Source organism: Alternaria burnsii (genome assembly GCF_013036055.1).
Source record: "Alternaria burnsii strain CBS107.38 chromosome Unknown 753, whole genome shotgun sequence".
NCBI lineage: Eukaryota > Fungi > Ascomycota > Dothideomycetes > Pleosporales > Pleosporaceae > Alternaria > Alternaria burnsii.
The window spans coordinates 348,105-363,256 of record NW_024066118.1 but is presented as its reverse complement, the minus strand read 5'-3'; the positions used below and the strand labels follow the sequence as shown (position 1 = coordinate 363,256).

The 15,152-nt window shown below is 50.7% G+C and overlaps 10 protein-coding genes across 10 annotated transcripts; 4 read left to right on the top strand and 6 right to left on the bottom strand.

The window, feature by feature from the left end:
- Positions 1-233: 233 nt before the first annotated feature.
- On the top strand, positions 234-1,294 carry GT037_008231 (duf-domain-containing protein; the record flags this gene model as incomplete). The annotated part of the gene is made up of 2 exons (XM_038933278.1): positions 234-570; positions 639-1,294. 2 exons carry the CDS (start codon positions 234-236, stop codon positions 1,292-1,294), a joined length of 993 nt encoding a protein of 330 aa, XP_038783943.1.
- A 1,340-nt stretch (positions 1,295-2,634) lies between these two features.
- GT037_008230 (uncharacterized protein) lies at positions 2,635-3,957 on the bottom strand (the record flags this gene model as incomplete). Its single annotated transcript, XM_038933277.1, has 3 exons — positions 2,635-3,422; positions 3,478-3,891; positions 3,954-3,957. 3 exons carry the CDS (start codon positions 3,955-3,957, stop codon positions 2,635-2,637), a joined length of 1,206 nt encoding a protein of 401 aa, XP_038783942.1.
- Positions 3,958-6,300: 2,343 nt separating this feature from the next.
- On the bottom strand, positions 6,301-6,777 carry GT037_008229 (uncharacterized protein; the record flags this gene model as incomplete). Its single annotated transcript, XM_038933276.1, has 1 exon — positions 6,301-6,777. One exon carries the CDS (start codon positions 6,775-6,777, stop codon positions 6,301-6,303), a length of 477 nt encoding a protein of 158 aa, XP_038783941.1.
- A 426-nt stretch (positions 6,778-7,203) lies between these two features.
- GT037_008228 (uncharacterized protein) lies at positions 7,204-7,921 on the bottom strand (the record flags this gene model as incomplete). The annotated part of the gene is made up of 2 exons (XM_038933275.1): positions 7,204-7,322; positions 7,438-7,921. The coding sequence occupies 2 exons, from the start codon at positions 7,919-7,921 to the stop codon at positions 7,204-7,206; spliced, it is 603 nt and encodes a 200-aa protein (XP_038783940.1).
- Positions 7,922-8,408: 487 nt separating this feature from the next.
- On the top strand, positions 8,409-9,122 carry GT037_008227 (uncharacterized protein; the record flags this gene model as incomplete). The annotated part of the gene is made up of 1 exon (XM_038933274.1): positions 8,409-9,122. The coding sequence occupies one exon, from the start codon at positions 8,409-8,411 to the stop codon at positions 9,120-9,122; it is 714 nt and encodes a 237-aa protein (XP_038783939.1).
- A 559-nt stretch (positions 9,123-9,681) lies between these two features.
- On the top strand, positions 9,682-10,485 carry GT037_008226 (pep phosphonomutase-like protein; the record flags this gene model as incomplete). The annotated part of the gene is made up of 1 exon (XM_038933273.1): positions 9,682-10,485. The coding sequence occupies one exon, from the start codon at positions 9,682-9,684 to the stop codon at positions 10,483-10,485; it is 804 nt and encodes a 267-aa protein (XP_038783938.1).
- A 206-nt stretch (positions 10,486-10,691) lies between these two features.
- On the bottom strand, positions 10,692-11,652 carry GT037_008225 (uncharacterized protein; the record flags this gene model as incomplete). Its single annotated transcript, XM_038933272.1, has 3 exons — positions 10,692-11,288; positions 11,339-11,545; positions 11,602-11,652. The coding sequence occupies 3 exons, from the start codon at positions 11,650-11,652 to the stop codon at positions 10,692-10,694; spliced, it is 855 nt and encodes a 284-aa protein (XP_038783937.1).
- Positions 11,653-12,339: 687 nt separating this feature from the next.
- On the bottom strand, positions 12,340-13,506 carry GT037_008224 (dnaj domain containing protein; the record flags this gene model as incomplete). The annotated part of the gene is made up of 2 exons (XM_038933271.1): positions 12,340-13,244; positions 13,296-13,506. 2 exons carry the CDS (start codon positions 13,504-13,506, stop codon positions 12,340-12,342), a joined length of 1,116 nt encoding a protein of 371 aa, XP_038783936.1.
- A 186-nt stretch (positions 13,507-13,692) lies between these two features.
- GT037_008223 (cytidine and deoxycytidylate deaminase zinc-binding domain containing protein) lies at positions 13,693-14,271 on the top strand (the record flags this gene model as incomplete). The annotated part of the gene is made up of 1 exon (XM_038933270.1): positions 13,693-14,271. One exon carries the CDS (start codon positions 13,693-13,695, stop codon positions 14,269-14,271), a length of 579 nt encoding a protein of 192 aa, XP_038783935.1.
- A 133-nt stretch (positions 14,272-14,404) lies between these two features.
- On the bottom strand, positions 14,405-14,986 carry GT037_008222 (uncharacterized protein; the record flags this gene model as incomplete). Its single annotated transcript, XM_038933269.1, has 1 exon — positions 14,405-14,986. The coding sequence occupies one exon, from the start codon at positions 14,984-14,986 to the stop codon at positions 14,405-14,407; it is 582 nt and encodes a 193-aa protein (XP_038783934.1).
- Between the last annotated feature and the right edge of the window lie 166 nt (positions 14,987-15,152).

Sequence of the window (15,152 nt, the reverse complement as noted above, 5' to 3'; positions counted from 1 at the left end):
GAATAGGCGAGAAATGACGGCATCGATCCCAACTACGAGTCTAGATCGCCAGACATTTTGGTACAACGGTATGCGCCGGATGCACCGCCAAAGAGTGTATTTGTTGGTTAGGCTTCCAGGATGGCCAGATGCATAACGCAACAGATGTTTTGATCTGCGAGTATATTTCAATGCTAGAGTCCCGTCGGTAACACGAGCTTCGTGTCTTTTTTTCTTAACTCCAACCGCCCACTATGACACTTCTCCAAACCCTCCTCCGGGCAACCGCATTCAAGAACCCCCTCTTACGCACCCTCGTGCCCTCGGTCGCACTCGCATATGGTATCCAAGCTGCCGTCGCAGTCCCCTCCATTGCTGCGCAGACAGAACGTTACTATGACCTCTCTGGAAGCCTCACATACCTGTCCTGTACAGCGCTCAGTCTAGTCTTGCCTTATATGCGCGCAAGAGCCGCTGGGACAATTACAGGAGGGATAACCGAGTATTTCAGTAGCCAAGGATTAGGACAGGGGACGTGGTGGTGGAGACAGGCGCTATTGAGTGCTGCGGTGGGGGTATGGGCAACGAGATGTATGTTCTCTTTCTCTAAATGAGTAAATTAGAAACGAAAGAACAGAAGTACTAATGATGATATGCAGTGGGTTCCTACCTCTACAAGCGCATCCAAAGCGATGAAGGAAAGGACAGCCGCTTTGATTCCATCCGCACCTCACCACCCAAATTCTTCGTCGCCTTCTTCGCGCAGGCAACTTGGGTCTCGCTGTGCACTCTCCCCGTCATCCTAGTCAATTCCGTTCCACGATCTGCATACGCAACTTCGCTGCTCGGCAAAGCCGTATCTTCAAAACCCTACTTGACCGACATCCTCGGCCTGGCCATCTTCGTCTTCGGTCTCACATTTGAAGTCGTCGCCGACCGCCAAAAAGACGCCTGGGTCCAAGGCAAGAAACAAAAGAAGCACTCGGAAGAGTTCTTGACACATGGCCTGTGGAGCAAGTCTCGGCATCCGAATTACTTTGGCGAGGCGACGTTGTGGAGCGGTATTGCGATTGCGGCGGCGGGGTTGCTGATTAGGCAGCCGGCGCAGGCGGCGCTGGGACTGAGTGGGGGGTTGGGCGGACAGGTGCTGGTTGCGGGTATGTGTGCGGCTAGTCCGGCTTTTGTGAGCTTTTTGCTGCTCAAGGTTAGTGGGGTGCCGTTGAGTGAGAATAAGTATGATGAGAGGTATGGTGATCGGAAGGATTATCAAAAGTGGAAAAGGGAGACGCCCATGTTTGTGCCCAAGATTTGGTAAGCTGGGACTGTTGAAGCGGGTATCTTCGCGAATTACCAAGAACGATGTATCCTTTGTTTCTGTTGAGATGAATGGAGGAAGGGATGTCGACGACCGAGACTTTGTAAGGAAAGATGCGTGTAATCAGCGAAGATGTGACTTTACACTAGCTTTACCTGCTGTCCACGGAAGCACTACAACTCTATCAATGCAGCCTAATGGAATGGCGTTGTTGCTAGTTCTAGTTGCATGCACTTCTGCCTTCTTTCCAAGCCCGTTCTCTCTGATGCAGCATAGTTCTGTGCCCATGAAGCGGCTCCTCTGAATGATCTTCAACCACGTCACTACCTTGAATAGAGGAACTGAACATCTCTCAAGAGCAAAGTACTTATACCTACTACAATGAAGCCTGTTAAGACCTTCTTAGACATAGATAGGGAGTCTAGATGTCTACAGTACTATTAGTCTTTTTAGAAATCCTTCCTTAGAAGCTGACATAGGCGGTAAACTAGGGCATGTTGTTCCTATACCTGTTTGAGTTTTCTATTGTATACGGTGATCAATACGCGACATACCTACCCCCAACAAACTCGACTACTCAGCGTTATAGAGCGACGATCGGATTGAATCGAGCAAAATGAATCCGAGCTAAGAGATGAACTCCATGAACCTCTGGCTTGGGCAATAGACGCGCCGGTAATCGATATAGGCATTGCGTCGCCTGGATCCGCATCGCGCTTTTCATCGTAGCTAAATGCCCACCGCTCCACAAGAGATACAACCCACAAGCCCCATCAAAACTATAATCTTCCTACCTTATTCTTCCGACCTGTCTCATCTCTCAACGAACTTGAAACCTGACTCGGCTGGCGCGCTATTCGGTTTTCTACGTGAAAGGCATGGTTCCTTGTAAGCACAGGGGCAGCGCTTGAGCAAGACCAATGTACCCTTGCTAGAACTTGTACTCGAGATGTTCTGTCCAAACTAAGCTTGAGCGCACCTCCAGAAAAGAATTGGTATCATAGTCAGTATGGGGGATATGTCAGACCTTATGGAACATGACATGCACCACGTGTAATGGCACGTGTCAAGCGTGCTCATGGTACACGAACGATGAGCCGAGTCATTCAAATGCCAGCATTGTGCAGAGTGTTTTGGGAAACGAAGTTGCCACAGACGAGGCTGTGCGAGCTTCATTGATAATTCGTTGTCAGTCAAGTCAAGTCCTGACTTGGGGTCATGCTGAAATCGTGTATATAGAAAGCCGGGAAAACGCCACGGACGTTAAAGAAAATCAAACCCACGCCAAGGCTTCAATAAACCACCTGCTCTCCCCTCACGCCTTGACCTCCCCTCTCGACTTAATCGAAAGCAAGCGGCAACAGCCCAGCGATGATGACAGTCAAAACAGGCATGTTGGCGAGGATCTTTGTCGCCATCTTCACTGGATCGTGAATCAATGCCGTCACAAAGACAACCACGAAAAGCCCTTCCACGAGCAATAACGTGCACAAGTAGCGCATCCGATGACCCCTTGGAATGACGTAGGTGTTGGTCGCAACGAACATCACCGTTGTGACGACCCAGGCTGCAATCAGTCCCCACCAAAGGCCAGGACTGACAGTTTTGGGGTCCATTGCAGCGATCGGGATACTAAAACCTCCGGTGACTGCGCCAGTAGTACGTATCCCCCATTCCCGTACAAGATCATGCCTTTGGGCTTGAGCACTCGGGATCAAATTGGCTGTCATGAGTAATGCAAGCACCTTCGGACTGAGGGAACATGCGCCCCGAAGGACTTTGCGAATGGAGCTTTGATATCCAGGAAGACACTGTGCCTTCTCGACGGCGACCCTCATGAAGTCGAGAGGACCATCGAATAGCGTCCAGATTTCATCGAGATAACCACGCCATGTGCGCAGGTCGGCCTCTGGCTGGACATGGAGCTTTGGGTACTTGTCAGACAGATACTCATCGGAGTTCAGGTTGGCGAAGCACTCGGAGCCCGTGTTGTTGATTATGGATAAGGAGTCCATCCCTGGCATTCCTCGTGGCTTCTCATTCCAGAACCAAGTGCGAAAGCTATAGTAATCACGATTCGACGGCCGTTGGAAGGCGTTAAGATCGCGCGCCTTTGCTAGTATCTCATCTTAATGCAGTTAGATTATTATTACTATAGGATGATTTGTGGGGATGTTACGTACTATAGTTGACAAGCTTGTCTTGTATAGTGCTTATAAGTCCCGCACGTACACTCTCCTTCTCTTCTCTCCTGGCTTGCTGCAGGTCGTCCTTCCGAGACATCAGATGATCTCTATTACTATTCTCGAGATCCATCTCGTCAAGATCTACCAGTTTGTCCTCCAAACACCGAAGTTCGTCCTGTAGTTGAAGTATAACACGGGCATGCAAGTAGCTGAAACCACGATATATCGACCAACTAGACTCGCTGGACTGGAATGCAGCCTGGATGTACTGTGCCGGTGGAGGCGGCGCCCCATACTGTCCCTGTGGCGGTGGAGCTCCATACTGTCCCTGTGGAGGCGGGTATTCATACGGATTGTAGCGGGGCTCGTGGATGTTGCTCCTAAAGGTCTGCGCCGTCTTCAAGAACAGTCCTACATTGGAACATTAGTCTGTGGTCAACCTTGCGGTGGAAGACGAGTCGCTATTGACGTACCCATCTTGAGTTGGTTGCGAGCGATTGGCTGTCTTTGTCGTTGATTGAGCTAGTACAAAGAGCCTTGGAGTAGGGTGCGTGATGCCAGTTCGCAGGAAAGGGCGGTGTGTTCTGGATGGCAGAGCTATGTCGATGTGCAGCCGCTTCTTCCTGATCTCAAGCTTCGAAGTTGCAACAGTGAGGCAGTGCGGGAGCTTGGCAGTGACGTGCGCCTCAGCTCAACCTCTGCCTCGAACACCGCTTTGCGATCGCATATCCACAACTCTTCCTCAGCAATACCTGCACCTATACCGGCACTAAATGGATTCCCTGAGCCACGTCAAGAGCGAAAAAGATAAGGAGAAGTGAGTAGCTGCAAAGCCGGGCAAGCCACACACCATGCCGATTGTTGACACTCTCCCAGTGCTTGCTATCATGCTGATCGGAACACACAAGTCCTCTCGAGGCGGTCCCAGAGACCGGCGACAAACTGGCGATGGGTCACAGGGGTCTTTGCTGTAGGCACAGCGACGACCTCCAGTCTGGTCATAAACGCATGGCACGATGCGTCCATGGTACATGGATCCGCAGTCGAAGGATACTCATTTGGAAGCGTATCTACAGCCATGCCACGGTTGTCGTTGCTATCCTATTCGTGGTCTGATGGTTCTCGGCAACGTGTTAGTACTACTGCGCAAAATACTAGGACAACACTTACATATGAGTAGCAGTGGGCTCGTCTCTCGCCTCTCTCCCACGACCCGAAGCCAATTCGTCTTATAGTCGCCTGCCTAGTCTACAGCATCGCGATGAACGTCTTCTACCATATACATAAGAGCGACAAGTACCAGCTCGGAATACTCGCATGCGGCGCAATGAGCGCGTGGGGCCTTGGCTTGGCATCAGGTGAGAACACACCAAGTGTGCTGACAGGTCTCGGTCCTTGGGCTGTCATGGTTTCGCTGGTCCTGAGTGCCGCCTTCCATCGAGCTCGGGGTCATGGCGAGATGGTGAAGACGGAATTGTGATGGACGATCGAGCGACCAGATCGTCGTAGTTGGGATCGACGTTGTGCCTTTGGTATCTGTCTAGAAGTATGAACAGAAGATTTTCAGGCAGGGCGTCGTAGTGGTCGATCATGTACCTGTAGGTGCTGGCATCCATGCACCCATCTGTTGCCCTGGGGTGTTACTTGGTGACACGGGGTGAGCAAACTATTTTAGTTGTCGCGCTCTTGGTTATGAGCTAGACTAGGGTGACCCCCTTCAGTTGTCCCCACAATATCAACACCTCGGTTATCAGTGCAATTTCTCAGTGGAAAACCTATGCATCATGGTGTTACTCCTTCCAACCGCTGCTATCCACTCGGCAAGATTTGGAAGGGAGAACAACGGCAAAATAGAAGAGTGGGCGAGCGCGCGATCGAGAGAGGCGTGAAGCGAGCCACATGATGATTGCTTCACGACCATCATGTAACCAGCATCCATTGGTCGTTGCGGGGCGGTGATGCAGTAGGTGATGGGGTTGTTGTTGTCCAAATATCGTCAAAGTCCTGTCTGGAAGCTAAATTGGGGCACCTTGTACCTTCCTGGATTGCTGCGTCAGCAATTTGAGCACTTTGGCCACCCATCCAGGACTTCTAAGGTTCTTTTCACTGGGGGAACTGCCTGATCATCCATTAGTACCACGAGCTGGTAGTGATCTAGAGCGCACTACGTTGAAGTCTCATCCTCCATTCCACTATCCCCCCTGTCACCATTCTCATGTTTCCTCTTCACCTCGCACGTCGCGTTTTCATTCCACTTGAAACTCGCGCCATAATGATCTGATTGCAGCTCCTTCGACCCCACCAAATTCTCGCGAAAAGTGCCTCTGGCCACATCATAATCGTCCTAGTACAGCCCTCGTCTTTGAAGCTCCGGCACAAGCAGCTCCACCACGTCCGTCCAGCTGCCTGGATTCGTCACGCTGCCGATGTTGCAGCCATCAATATCTGCATTCTCAATACACTCTTGTATCACATCCGCCACTTCCGATACCGTCCCTACAGGACATGGATGTAGACCGCCCAGCTCCGCATATTCCAGCGCGATCTCATGTTTCCTCTCCGCATCTTCGTTATCCTTGCCAATGATGGGCATGAAGCACGGGAAGAACTTGAGGTGAGTCGAACGTGCAGTAGTGGAAGGAGAGTGCGACCCTGACATACCGTAGCCAAGCTGGCCAAAGTACTATCACCTTCTGGAGCCCTCGTCCAGTGAAATCGCCTCGACTACCTTGAAAGAAGGTGCGCAAGGATCCAAGCACGTACTTACACAGTAATACTGGAGTCTTAGGTCTCTGCGCGTCCGTCTCACATTCTCTGGATTCAATTCTGAGGAGCGTTTTCTACGTTCTGCAAGGTTGTGTGGTCCATAATGCCAGCTTCCACAAGCGCTTTTTCCGCATTATGTATCCAGGTCTGACAATTCCTTATCTCTACTCTCTTTCGTGGTCCCTCACCGGAAGTAGCTACGAGACTTGGTCCAGGCGGCTCTACTCTAAGCACAACTTCTTCAAGTCTATTTCTCGCAACCTTGTCAACAGACCAACTTCCATCCCCTTGCGTGTCAGTAACGTGCTCGTCTGCGACGTCGCCCAGAGGCAGCAACTGATACCGTCGACCGTCAGCGCCGACTTTGTAGTTGCGTTCGATTTCTACAGTGAAGCCAATTGCTGCGTCGCCGGTCGCGTTTAGGTAGGTTCCAGTGCCATGCAGATCGGATAAGAGGTGGGGGATCCATAGACCCCAATGCGCGGGGAAGAGGGGGGAGTTGAAGACTACAAGACTGATGGTTCGTGGCATCGTAGTGGTGTGCATGTGGAGAGATGGAGACATAAGGCTGGTTTGGCGTTTTGGTGGGGGTGAGGCGCTTGTAGGCAGCCACATCAGTGGCAAAGCATCAGTTTACCAAGGCTTGAGAGATTTCCTAGAACCAACAGCTACAAAAGTAGTTGAAATAATAATCATCATGTCGGTCCAAGAACATTGGCAAATATTGGGCTTCCCATTCTTCGCCAACACGAGCCGTCGAACGTGCCTTGCAGTACTCCCAGTATGCCGGATGCCAACCCGACTGATGCCAATCTATAATCGACACGATGCGGGGATTAGGTACAACGGAGACTAGTATATTACTGGGATGGAGATCCGCATGTGTGAAGACGATAGAGTCTTGGTCTGGGAGGTGGTGTCGAAACTTATGTGGTGGTTGAACACCGAAATCTTTGCTCAGGCCGAAATGAGTTGTGAAATAATCATGAAATGCTGATACATTTTGGAAGGTCCAGGAGTTTTTGCGAAACTGGAATCGAAGATGACATCTGAAAGCGGCTGTCCGCCAATATGGCCTGCATGGTAAGTCAAAATCTTCTCATCAAGAGCTCTACAAGTATTTACGTCAAGAACAAAGCACATGGCCAAAGCAAGCTTTATTCTCCTTTGAGCGCGGAGATATTGGCTTACCGACGAATGGACTCTTAGCCTCTTGCTTCAAATTGCGCCATGCATCAACCATATGACGTAGTTGATGACAGACCGCCATTCTGTCCTCTTTTTTCATGTTGTCCCAACTCTTTTCTAATGTCGTACCGTTCACGAGCTCCATGTAGATGAATACCTGCCCATCGTGTTCGCGCCATCCAAACACCTCTGGAACCGGTACAGTATCAGGAAGCAACTGACGTAAGGCTAGGAGACACTGGCCTTCCGCAATCGTAATCTCCTCTCCATATTTCACCAGCAAACCGAGATCTTCGCATATTACCGGCGGTGGTCGACTCCTCAACCACGCGTTTTTGTTAGTTGCCTTGGCGATCCCCTTTACCTTTTCCGGTGATGGAAGAGTACGCGATTTTCCGTGATTTCGAAAGAACGAAGAGTCATGGAAAGTGATATTCCGGTCGAATGGGAGCTGTGAAGGATTGATACTGGAGGCGCTAGCGTCCATGGTCTCTAAATGGCTAAAAGAAGATACTTGAATGTTCTGGGGTTGATGTAGGTTACAACATGGATTTGGTATCAATCGGATAATCAGGTCGTATAGAGTATCGAGGTTGTAGTGTCGATGGGAAGGTTGGAGCAAGGCGCACTTGTGCCTGCTTAGCGTGGCTGACTCATTACAACCTTGGTCCCCTAGCGATCTTGTCGCATCCACCCAACAATTATGATGATTGACCTGCTACTGAGTTTGGTACTCTGAAGTACTGGATTGGGTTTTCTACGTTGTTGATGGCAACAATCACACTAGCGCCCGGCAGGACCTGTATACGCCATAGACGCTCACATCGGCGCAATGTAGGCCGCCCCACTATCGTCCAGAACATGCAGTCATACGAAGATCTGCGCTTTTGACTCAGCCTTTTTATTGGTATTTTAAAACAACTACTTCGCAAGCTCTCATCTCTTTAGTAGCTTGCCAAACACGTTGAAATAAAATGTCTGATTCTATGGATGACGAGCGCCTTGGGCGACCAGTACCTACATCGCCTGCTAAACCCCCCAGCAACGACATCAAGCTCGCTGGCCAGTACGCCACCATTGTCCCAGTACATCCGGATCATGCAGCAGAATTGTACGAGCTCATCAAAGGAGATGATAACGCATCGCTATTCGACTTCATCTTCGACAAGCATCCCAAGTCCCTCGAAGAACTCCAGGCTAGCCTCGCAGTAAAAGCAGCAACAACGCATCCCTGGACCTACACCATTCTTCGAAACAACCCGCAAGATGGAACATGTAGGCCAGTAGGAATGGTGGATCTGATGCGTATGGATCTTCCAAACCACGTCATTGAGGTTGGCAATATACAATACACACCCGCTTTGCAGCGCACACCCGCCGCCACGGAGGCCATGTATTTGCTCGCCAAGTATGTGTTTGAAACTCTTGGGTTCAGAAGATATGAGTGGAAGTGTAATAGCCTCAATCATCCGTCGCGTCGAGCGGCAGAGCGATTGGGATTTAAGTACGAGGGTACGTTCAGGCAGCACATGATTGTCAGGGGACGTAATCGCGATACCAATTGGTATTCTGTCCTGGATTCTGAGTGGGATTATGTCAAGAGCGGTTTGGAGAAATGGTTACATCCTGATAACTTCGACGAGGAAGGAAGACAGAAGAAGACGCTACAGCAGTTGAGGGAATCGTAGTCCAACACTTTGTCTTGTAGCATGGGTCGTAGATCTGAACCCATAGCAACCCCTTCAGACGACATTGAAACCTAAACGCGTTATTAAAACTCTTGTTGAGCCTATATATTGCCTTGTTCTGTGTCAGTGTTGTGTACCTGAAGCCTTTCCTAAAGGGACAAGTCCAGCCGAACCGCTTATATTGGGATCTTTGCATAAACCATAACACCGCATGACTTGTTCAAGCGAATTTCCATACTGGGGAAATATGCCCCATAGGCGGGCCAAGTCGGATACTAACGGCAATGACTCACCGTCATACCTCAATAGTTCATAGATCCAATAGCCATCGCGCCACTTCTTAGGCATCAGTAAGACCTAGACGCGATATCACGCTCCTTCTTGACATACCAATGATCAAACAAGAGACGGCTAGTGCTGGTGAGCTAAGAAGAACCGGGCTCAAGAACACATCAAAAGTCGCCATTATCTCGATCAAACAACTTGACAATTAATGCGACTTCTTTCCAAACCTTGCGCAAAGTTCACCGCAGTCTTGCCAGCAGATAATCAGCATACCATGTCGTCTCAGCCACTAAACGCCCAAGCACAACGCCTCAGAGCCCTCCACACACCAGGCAAGCCCCTCGTCTTGACAAACGTCTGGGACGCAATAAGTGCAAATGCCATCGCCGATCTTCCCGGCACAAAAGCGCTCGCAACAGCCAGTGCCGCCATCGCCGCCGCATCTGGTCTATCCGACGACGATCTGACCCTCACCGTCAACATGCGTGCTGTGGAGTCGATTGCCAAAGTAGCAGCTGCACACAATCTCCCGCTGACCGTGGATCTGCAGGACGGGTTCGGCGACGAGCTAGAGGAGGCCGTGAGACGCGTTATCGAATTAGGTGGGGTGGGTATAAATCTTGAAGACTACGGACGTGAGATCGATGGGCTGTATGGTGTTGAGGAACAGTGCAGCCGTATACGTCGCGTGATGGTCGTTGCTCGCGATAGTGGCGTGCCTGATTTTGTAATTAACGCGCGGTCAGATGCGCTATTCGCGGGTGGCGGAATCGAAGATGTTATTAAGCGCGGGCAGGCGTATCTAGATGCTGGTGCCTGGAATGTGTTCGTTTGGGGTGGACCAAGCAGGAAGGGCTGGGGTAGGGATGAAGTTGGTAAGGTATGCCGGGCTTTTGATGGGAGGCTGAATGTTATTCTGGACAGAATGAGCGGGAATGGTCTGGCGATCAGAGACTTGGAAGACATTGGTGTTGCGAGAGTTAGTGTTGGTCCCCAGTTGATGCGTCGGACAGCGGTACTGTTGGCGGGTGAGGCTCAAAAGATACTTGATGGAAAGTCTAGCGCAGCCGAGCCGTGACGATAGGGTGTTGGTGTATCATTTTAGTTGGTGAATTGACCTTTGTCCGTTGCACAGTCGAAGATACACAATACACCGCCGTGGAGTACTTAAGGAGTATTCCCAACTATCGGTCTCTGCTTATCACTCTGATCCCTATGAGCTACTGTACCTCTAAGAGCCGTCAGAGAAATCCCAGCCCGCCACCAGTCACCATAATCTTCTCCTCACTGCTCCGTCTTCCCTTGCTCTGCCTTGCCCACACCCGCCTTCACATCCGCTCTCTCCCCTAGAATCCCCATACACCAACACACAGCCTCCTTCCACTCACTCTGCATCTCTCCATCATCCAACATCCGCTCTCCGACCATCTCAGGTAGTCCCTTCATAGCCCCCTCCCTGAAGAACCACCAGCTAGGCAAGAAATTCAACTTCGCTAACGCAGCCAACTTGAGCGGCGAAAACATGGCGCTGTACTGACAGGCGCGGGCTAGCAGAGGGCCGTGATTGAAGGCAACCTGCCACATTATGTGCGCAATAGCGTCGATATTGGAGGAGAGTACAGGAGAAGGGGAGGTGGGAACGAGGTCGGGGTGAGTGGTGAGAACGTAATGGAGGAGCTGGATTGTTTGGGGTATGGGCGTGGCAGAAGGAGGTTGTGACGAAGTCGTTATTGCGGGTTCCTGAGTGGAACTAACAATGGGTTTCGCTGAGGAGACTCTTTGTTTCTTTGGTGGTGGGAAGGATTGGGGGTGTGGGTGAATGGTGCCGTTGTCTGCTGCCTTGGCGTTGCCCTGGGGGTATACTTTTGTTGGCGACTGTTCCTGTAGTAGTGTCAGTTCTGCTTTCAAACTTCTGGTATATCTGGTCTCACCTCATCCTTCCTCTTGTTGCCTGCCAGGATGGAACCTTTTGCAGTAGTACTCTCCCGCCGCTGCTGACCGATGACGTTTGGCGAATCCCGAGATGTCGAGTTCCTACGTTGTTGCTGTGCCGTGCTCGTAGCTTGAGAAACAGATACTTTCCGCTGTTGCTGTGCTTTCTCGGCGCCTTTTGAGCTTGGAGACGAAGTTACGGGAACCTAGTTTTGTCAGTATATCATTGCTTGCTCCTTTAAAATCCAAAAGCCCGGCTCACCTTCCTCGCTGTAGGGGTGTTCGGCCTAGGAGCCATAGCGATATCCGACATCTTGTTGTTTTGAAAAGCTTTTTAGGTAAGATGGCGAGACAGTCGGCCAGAAGGTTGAAAAGGTCGACAGGACGTGTAAAAGACGAAAGAGATTTGTGTTTGCGAGAAGCAGTTTGAGTAAGAGATGAGGTGAGATAGCGTAGTATCAAACGCGGAAACACAGAGTGAATGCTAGTATGAGCGACTAGAAAGATGAAATACCAAAGGACTTCTCGATTAACAAAGGAAGTTTTGTCTGTAAGAGAGAGCTTCATTGTCGGAATAGTATCGAATACGATCTTGGTCGTTTGCTCCACGTTGTCTCCAGCGCTGATATGTGAACCGGGTTAGGATTAAGGCAAGGGCTGGTTGTCGTGGAGAGAGGACGCGGACAAATACAGAAAAAGACGGTGAGGTGAAAGAGGTAGAAGTGTCCTTGACAAGGGGGATTCCAGTGCAAAAAAGGTTTGCCAGCGCATGAAGTGAGAGATAACGAGCATGAAGACATCGAATAGGCTGGATGAGCCTTTGAAACGAGGACCCGAGACCCTATCAGGCACCGTAGGCTATATCAGAAGATCGTCAGCCAGAGCAGACCCTATTTTTGACTCCCAAGACTGTGCTACACAAGCGGTTATGGTATCTTACTCCAATGAACGCCGCCCATCCATCTCCGTATGCAAAAGCTTCCCGAGGCAAACTTCAACATTAAGCCCGCCCCCTTGTACGTGTTCCGCGTGCTTTAGGTTTCGCTTTCGCCTTCTTTGACTTAGGCACTTCCTCTTCTTCCTCTTCCTCCTCAGAATCCCCAATATCTTCCTCGTCCAGGTCCATCTCCTCGTCTTCACTCTCTACCTTGGCCTTCTTCTTTGAGCTCGCACTCTTCTTCTGTTTCTTGCGATTAGCTTCAAACGCCTCCTCTGATGGCTCCTCCATGGGCGTCGAGCGCTTTGAACCTCGCGACTTGGGCGCGTACTTGGCCTCTAGCGAATCGAAGAAATTGCCCGCTCTTGCCTTTTGGCGCCCCTGTATCAGAGCTGCTAGGCTTGCCATGTCGTCTGTGCCGCTCTTTTTGCCCTTTGGCTTCGCCTTGGTCTTGCCGTTTGTGGCCCCTGATGCTTCCTTCTTGGCCTGTTTCTTGTCAAAGTCTTCGCGCCGCTTCTTCTCCGCATCCTTGGCTTTCTGGCGGGTCTCATCTGTCTCGGCTTCGTAGGCAGGGTACGAGCTGACGTTTCCGTTTTTGATCTCCTCGTCCAAGATCTGCCTGAAGCGGTCGTCGTCTTCGAGGATGTCGGACAGCATGACGAGATCGTACACTTTGTTCAGGTTGCCCTTGACTTTCTTGAATGCCTTGACTAGATCGCGACGTTCCTCGTCGCTGCCCTTGTATTCATTTGCGACGTTGTTGATCGCCTCCTCATTGACGACGTTCTCGAACTGCTCCCGGTAAAACTTCAGCCAATTGAAGTCATCGTCGTCCTCCATTGTCTCGGCTGTGCTGCCCGTGAGGTCATAGCGCTTGCGTCGGCGGTCGTCTGAGAGTACGGCATATGCAAATGCGATCTCTTGAAAGGCCTTGTTGGCGGCTTCTTTCTCATCAGGTGCTGCCTTGTCTGGGAAAAGTTCAGCGATGCCATGTTGACCTGTCTAGTAAGTAAACTTACCCGGGTGGCACATGAGCGCCATTTTGCGATATGCCTTCTTCACCTCGTCGGCGGTAGCTTCTACCTCGAGTCCCAGCACCTCGTACGGGTCGATTGCAGGCGGGCCATCTTCTTCATCCATGTCGTTCTCGCCTTCGCTCTCGTCGTTGTTTACAAAGTCGTCCTCTGTGTGCTCCTCGGGCGTCTGTTCTTTCTTCTGTTTCCGTGCCATGTTGTTGAGTTATGATGTAGATGTAAAGTTGATGTAAGTACTGGCGGTTGGCGCCTGGGTGAGAACGCGACGCGACCGACCGCGATCACCGGACTTAACACGGAGCTAAACAGTCAGACCCACTTTCCGCCGTCACTTTTGGCCAGAACGCCAATTACATCACCTTCACTTTCTTCACCCTCCGAAATGCAAGCGCAAGTCGACTACGATACAGGTCCCGTGCGTACCTGGGACGGCCCGGTGCCGCCAGCTCAAGGCGCAGATCCCAACGACCATCTACAATACATGCGACTGGCCCTTGACCAAGCCCAAGAATCACCACCAAAACCATCAAACTTCCGCGTGGGCGCCTTGTTAGTCGATGCAGATACCGGGTCCATCCTTTCTCGTGGCTACACTCTAGAGTGTGAGGGAAACACGCATGCAGAGCAATGTTGTCTCCTGAAGCTCGCCCAAGCACGTGGTCTGCCTGAAGAGCGAGTTGGCGAAGCTTTGCCGTCAAACACTGTCATCTACACTACCATGGAGCCTTGTAACCTTCGGTTAAGTGGCAACCTACCCTGTGCGGATCGTATTATTCGCACAAGAGGGGCAAATGGAGAGCAGAAGATTAAAAAGGTGTATCTAGGGGTTAAAGAGCCAGAGAAGTTTGTCGGCGAGAACGAGGGGCGGAAAAAGTTGGAGGAGCATGGTATCGAATGTATACATGTACCTGGGTTGGAAGAGAGGATATTGAGTGTTGCTACTGCTGGCCACGAGCAGTGAAAATGACCGACTTGGGAATGGTATTAAAGATATAGACGTAGAACCTAACAGTCGAAATAGGTGCAAACGATGCGCAGACTATACAGTATCGACCTTCAACTGTTGCCTTGCTTCTTCCTTTGACCTCATACTACTACGTTCTCAAGTCCTCCAACTCCATATCTGCGACTGGTGCCCGTTGCCGTCGATCCTTCGCTTTCCCTCTCCCAGTACTTTTCATCTTCAATCCCATCTCGTATTTGAACCGCTTCCATCTAGTTTTACGGATCTCTGACGGCCTGACACTGCCTGATAGCCGGACTTGCGTCTTCTTGGATGATATTGGTTGCGTCGGCTTAACAGATGATCTCTGCGCTGCCTCCATGGTTTGCTGATCAGCCGCATCGTATTCGATAGCCATGGGGCTGACGGCCAACAGCGAGATGAACAGTGACGCGAAGCGACTTTGTTGCTTTGTTGATGTTACTGAACTCGTAGGATCTGAGGTCGTCCGCTTGTTTGAGGATGTTGATCTGGTTTTGAACGTGGTATGGTGCTTCGATGTCGTTTCATTCCATGTTCGCGACTTGAACACGACGCCTGATCTTGATGCGCTTGTTCTGCGTTTGTGTAGTGTTGTCTGTGTCAAGGCGCGCTGATCTCTAAATTTGCCTGATGGCGACGAGCTGCTGGTCATTTCTGATGCTCGTATGGATACTGGACGTAGTGTGGCCATGTTGGTCTTGGTTGCGGAGTAGGATGCCTGACTTGGAGAGCACTTGTGTCAGGGAAGACAGACAAACAGAGTTGATAGTAGCAATAGCAATCGAGAACGAGATTAAAACTGTATGAGTTTAGAATTGCGCTTCAAGAACGCGCTCAGATGACAGTAAGCTGTAGCT